The 6,359-nt window shown below is 41.8% G+C and overlaps 1 protein-coding gene across 1 annotated transcript; it reads left to right on the top strand.

Moving 5' to 3' along the window:
- Nucleotides 1–704: 704 nt before the first annotated feature.
- On the top strand, nt 705–6,359 carry AGR2 (anterior gradient 2, protein disulphide isomerase family member). The gene is made up of 8 exons (XM_065666263.1): nt 705–811; nt 2,464–2,601; nt 2,816–2,879; nt 2,963–3,015; nt 3,941–4,014; nt 4,375–4,438; nt 5,336–5,419; nt 6,036–6,359. The coding sequence occupies exons 2-8, from the start codon at nt 2,472–2,474 to the stop codon at nt 6,083–6,085; spliced, it is 519 nt and encodes a 172-aa protein (XP_065522335.1). The 5' UTR covers nt 705–811; nt 2,464–2,471; the 3' UTR covers nt 6,086–6,359.

Below are 6,359 nucleotides of genomic sequence, written 5' to 3'. Positions count from 1 at the left end.
ACTGGCCTCTGAGGAAGGGCCATCTGCAGTCAGTACAACAGGAGGGATGGCCCTCCAGCCACCTAAAAAAAGTCGTTTTCCTGAGTGTTGCACTGTATCGGAAACCTAAAATGGTTGATTTTCATGTTGTAGTTAAAAATAAATGCCTACAGAACTAAGCGTATAAGCAAAGAATTTGAATTAAATGTTTATTTAGACCTCTACTTACAAACACAGTTCATTGTTACAGCTTCTGAGCATATTGCTTTTTGTGGTGATCTTTGTAAACTCTTAGGCTTTACTACAATTTTCCTATGTGCTGTTATAAGTGCACATATACACACACACATGTATAGAATGTGTATAGTTAATTATCTAATTAAAATCTAAAGCTCTGAGTCATCAATTTAACTTTTTCAAAGGACTAAAAGAAAAATGACCCGAATTGATTTTTCAACCAATCAAGAAAAGACAAATCAGTCTTCAGGCAAATCAGGAGTCTTGATTTAAGCTTACCTGGACTTGGATCTTTGCCAGTCTTTGAAAAGCACCTTTCAATAAATGTCCCAAAAGTCTATAGAAACATCTCTGGGCTCCAGATTCAACATCTGACAAGAAAATGTGATGTTATTTAATTACAAAATTAACCCTGAGTGCTTTGGTAGGGAAAAAAAGCTGAAAGTTTAGTTCTTTGTAAATAGTATTCAAATCCAAAGCCTGTGGGTGGAGTTGGGTGTGTGAAGGTGCATAAATAGGCAGTAGGATCGGCAGCATTCACACTGTAACTGGGATCACCTTCTCACACGGGCAAGCATCTGGGAGAGTAAACAAGGTAAGGTGGAGCATGCTTACTGCTTTAGAAAGTACATGGGGAGCTGTGAGCTTTGGTCACCTGGGACTGGGTGGCCGACCCATAGAAAGAAAGGAACTGCAGCAAAGTAGGCACAGTTCAGCAAAGCTTGCTATGAAAAACAACTGTGCAGAAGGATTCTGGCTTTGCAGGCTAAAAGAACCAGGAGAGGAGGGTTTTAGGGGGGAAAGTAGAAAACTTAGCGAAAGTGCACATAGCCTTCTAGAAGGAAAGTTTTAAAGAGCAGGTCTAATGTTCCTCTGTCTTTGCTTTCTGCTTTCTGGATCAGCAACAGCATAAAATTTACCTGGTCTTCTATTTCCTTGTTGTTCCATAAGTTCTTTCTCTTTTCTTTTAAAGAAGCATTATTTCCACTCTACAGCTCTGGCCAAAACAGCTCCTTGAGGCAACCCCGAAAATCCACTGGGTTTAGTTTAATTTTATACAATTTGCTTCCTTGGCAAGGGGATCTTTCTTAGGGCAGAAAGCCAGTCTTCTGCAATAGTCATATTTCATGACCTTAAAACAATGACTCTGCGGACATTTGAGGTCTACTGGACATCCCAGTAGCAAAGAGTGCTGTAGCTCTGATGGAAACTCATTTTACATCTCCTCCTGCAGTTCCTACCCAGAAAAATGCTGTTTCCCTAGAGTTTAATTTTCATTGTCTGAATTTTAAAAACTGTCAGCCTGTTGCAGTTTGCATAAATAGTTTGATTTTTCTGTATGGCTGTGGGAATATTGTAGCTTTTCTTGCTGTACCCATTACATTGGTGTTCTAGTTTCTAGGAGAAGATCTAATGAGAAAACACAGAGTCATGTTGCTGAAGTATTTTCCCCCATCAGAGAAGCATCGCAGCTGAAACGCTGAGGAGCTTCCCAGCCAACATGTCTCATCTCCATGCCCCAGAGTCTGGCTCAGGAAAAGCTCTCTGCTTGGTGTTGCTTACACCAGCAAACTCCATTTCAGTGCTCACTGTTCACACAGAACCCCCCACACACATACACACACACTCTTCATTATGGATTCTATTGGTTTTAAGGATTAGATCATGCTTTTAAGGGGGAAGACCAGGTCAGAAGTTTCAACAACAGCATTAAGCTGTGTCTATGCCAATGGCTCACTGTACAGGCTAACTTGACATTCTGACTTCCCATTTGAGCTGTTCCCCACTGCAAAATGGAAGAAGAGCTGGGACAAGCTAATTTTTCAGCACCTGCTGCTAGGTTACTTTAACACTGGGAGACTGGGGTAGAACTGGGAACTTATTAGCACCTGCAATTACTTTTGGAATTGCCAAAGCTCAGTTGTTTTACTGAGCAAATTAATTATGTGTAAAAAGGAGAAAAACTAACACATACATATGCATCTTCAAAGGACCAGAGCCCAAGGGCATGAACAGGGCAGAAGAAAGCAGGCAGGTACCTCCTGGCAATTTGCTAAGCACACTGCCTTGCTGTTCCTTCAAGCCCAGGCCCCTGCCTGGAGCACTTTGTTTCAGGCCTGACTCACCCAGCTGCATACCTGTGACTTGACCTGCTGCTGCTCTGAAGTCCTCATCTGCTGTGTGCCTCAAAGCAAGCACCAGCCTGGGAGGCATGGCCGCATCACTTTTCCTCTCTTCTGTTCCCAGGAGCAGCCATGGAGAAGAGTTACATGTCCATGTTCCTGCTGCTCATTGCCATTTCCTGTGCTCTGGCAAAGGATGTGGGCAAGAAGGAGACAAAGGAGACTACTGCTAAACCAAAACTGCCTCAGACACTCTCCAGAGGTAAAAATAAAAGAAATAAACAAAAAACCACATACATGCACACACAAGAGGTGCAATTTGCTGATGTTTTGACTCCTCTGCTGTTCCATTACGTTAATTTTCTTGCCATTCTGCAAGTACATTTTCTAGTATTTCCTAGTACCCCTTCCCCCTTTATTCATTATTTTGAATCTGTGGCCCTGCTTAAAACATGCTGCTTGTTTTTCCCCTGCAGGCTGGGGAGACCAGCTCATCTGGACACAGACTTACGAGGAAGCCCTCTTCCGTGCCAAGCACGGGTACTGTGCCCCACTCCACATCCCACATCCCCCTGAACTCCCTTCCACCTCCCTATCCCCTAATGAGGACTGTTCTTTTCCAGCAACAAACCCCTGATGATTATCCACCACCTGGATGACTGCCCACACAGCCAAGGTAATCCCTTTGCACAGAAAAATAATAACAAAATCATCAGGTTTTTGATTTCTGGATAAACGCTGCTTAAAAAAATATCAGCAGCCACCATTCTGGTGGCTTAGTGAAATACTAACTTGGAGCATTCCTCAAGACACTGTCCCACATAGGTGTTTTTCTGTTGTCCAGAAGTAAAATAAAAATGGTAATTCAGTGTTATGTGATACAGAATGGATACAGAAACAAGCAGAGGTCAGCAGGTTTTGACCTGTGACAAATGTGGTTTTGGTTGGTGTCACAATCAGCCAAAAACAGTAACAAGACCAGTAGCGAAAAACAACAACGTATTGGAAAGGACATATTCAGCTCTCTAGATCACCGATGACTGAGACTGAATCTGGCCAGGGACCAAACCATACTAGGCTGGACACTGAGTTCTTGTGTGATTTCTGGTAACTGGGACTGCTCTTTTCCCAGTGTTTCTGAACTTACCTGAGGGCCCCTCTTCCTGCAAGCCAATCCACAAGGCAAGACCTTTGCCATGGATGCAGAAGGATATTTGTACAAGCATTAAAATCCTTTCAAGCATTTCAGGCTACAGTCCTACACGTTGTATTGGTAGTGCCTTAAGAACTGGAGCCAGAAACTGTAATAGCAGAATAGCACTTAGAGGGTCAAATGCTCAAATTCAAACTTAAGCAGACAAATTTGAGAGTGAGCTGCACTATCTGAAGGAAGAAGAGACATTTTGTACCATTATAATTACTCTTTATCACAGAATATGAACGAGTTGATCATCTTCCTGTGGAATGAAAAATCTCCTTTTGCTGTGACTGTAAACGGAATTCTCACTTTGATACTATCAGTTTGTTTGAATTTCTTTTTCAAGGAGAATACATCTCAGGGGCATATTTTTAATTTTTATTCCCATTTGTTTCCATTCTAGCCCTCAAGAAGGTCTTTGCTGAACATAAAGATATACAGAAACTGGCTGAAAAATTCATTCTCCTGAACCTTGTGGTAAGTTTCCCAGTTACACTTCAGTAAGTGAATGCAACAAAGTTCTTTTAATTATGCCTCCTCTAGCTATAGTCAGTTTAATGGCTAGGAAACTGGCCATTGCTGAAGCATAACAGATTTAGTAGCAAGTCTCTTTCACCTGTAGTTATCATAAACTAAAAATATGAGGGAATTTAAGGTTTCCTAATAACATGAGCTGTTGTTACCAATTTGCAACTCCAGCTGTTAAAAGATTACATTCAGACAGTGAATGTCTTAACCCGCAAAATTATTTGGGGTGTATTTCATAAAACAAAGTACAATGAAGGAAAAAAGTATTTATGCCCTCCTTGACTGGGAACCTTCTCTGTTTTCCTTAAGTATGAAACCACAGACAAGAATCTTTCACCTGATGGCCAGTATGTCCCTCGGATTTTGTTCATAGGTGAGTACCTCAAGCATCAAAGCTTACCTGGGGTCAAAGCGCCTGCTGTGCCATGCATCTCAAACCTGCGGTCTTATTAATTTATTTCACGGGAAATATGAAATTTGTTTGCTTTTGTTGCATCAGACTTCAAAGCAACACAGCTGGGTCATTAGCTTCACAGTTCCAGCATTCCTCCCTCAGGGATTCCATGAATGATGTAATTCCTTCCATCAAAATGACATGATGCCATAGAATGGGCACTGGCTCAGACTTACTCACCCTCCTATCTCTAGGAACACTGTAAACCTGCCGGGTTGTGGTTTGCAACACAATCTTGGACATTGCAGGAACAGCAATGCTTCAGGGGCTGATTTTCAAAGCTCAATACTCAGTTCTAAGCTCCCCTAACATGCACAGAACCCTCCAAAGCATTTGCATTTTGGAGACATGTTAGAGTCCATGCATGCATCCATGTATACCCTCTCCCAGAACAGGTCTGCAGCCTCCCATACTGCACACATGCATCATTAACATATACCTTTATAAACCTAGGTCATGATGCCCCTTTTCAACAGACCAAAGCAACTGCCACATTACCTCTTCCTTAATTATTTTTAGTAACATTTGTAGCCTGAAAAGCAGCCTGTTCACAGAGCTACTCCATGTTCTATGCAGCAGCACAGGGTGCCATGTTGATCAACTTGATCAGAATCAAACCTATCCCCTTCTTAATCAACCTGCAAGCACTTAAAACAGAAATGTCAGTGACTTTGTAAAAGAACGATCTTTTAGTTGCTAGTGGAAGCAGATGGGTCCTGCAGAAATATTTAGCAAGCAAGCAGAAACACAGAAAGGTTTATCTTCTGCTTGAAAGTTAGTTTGTCCTCTGCAGCCTCTCTCATCCTTATTTTCCAGATCCTTCCCTGACTGTGAGAGCAGATATTACTGGGAGATACTCAAACCGTCTTTACGCATACGAGCCCTCTGACATTTCATTGTGTAAGTAGTGTATTCTGACATATTCTGAAACACTCTGAGATATGCTGAAAGCAGTCACATTTTTCACATGACAAGGAACACCAGACATCACAGACTGTCGCAATCAGCACTTGCTGAATGACAGCTAACTAGGATTAAAATTAAACAGGGTGCTAGACTTAAACTCAGTGAGGTGAAGAGAATGATGGCAGAGCCCCAGAGCCTTAAACATCCATCTGTTTTGAAAGCAAGCATACGTCAGTAGGAACTTGCATAATTCAGCAGTGCTCACTGCAAGCAACAGTGAGAACCCTGGCAGACAAGCCCTGCCAGGCCAGGAAACCTTCTGGGAGCAGGGAAGAGCTGTTAGCTGCAGCCCTCCCTCACTGCTGCACAGCTCCCACCTCAGCCCTGCAAACGCCTGTGTATTTGCATTAACAGATGTATATTCTCACCAGTTAAAATTAAACAGATGACATTCACAAAATGCTTAGAAGAGCACAGTGCATCGGAATCTGTATAGCAATATGCATATGACCAAAAGCTTAGATAACAGTGACATTTTCTCTACAGTATTTGTAGTCATTGGCAGAGGAAGTTGCAACAAAAATAACATCTATGAATATTTAATTTCTAGTGTATTCAAATATGCAGAAAGCACTGAAGCTCCTGAAGACTGAACTGTAAGGGGAAGAAGGAAGCCCTTCAGCACCATGAAGCCTGATCTTCCATCTCTTCTCCACTCATTGTCACTGGTGAAGAGACTAGAGTGATATTTAGCAATGTGTAGTGCTGGTTTATATGCATAAACACTACAGTTTTACATTAGCACTTTTGTACTGGGTGGCATTTTTAAAAGCTGGAGGCTTTTAATTTAAGGTGTACAGAAGAACACTGTATGATCCAACTGTACAAACCATTTTTTAAAAAATAAAACTGTTTCAAGTGTTTACATACAAAA

This window comes from Lathamus discolor, chromosome 2 (genome assembly GCF_037157495.1).
Source record: "Lathamus discolor isolate bLatDis1 chromosome 2, bLatDis1.hap1, whole genome shotgun sequence".
Classification (NCBI taxonomy): Eukaryota; Metazoa; Chordata; class Aves; order Psittaciformes; family Psittacidae; genus Lathamus; species Lathamus discolor.
The sequence above is the reverse complement of the archived record's forward strand: the minus strand, read 5'-3'. Positions and strand labels throughout refer to the sequence as shown.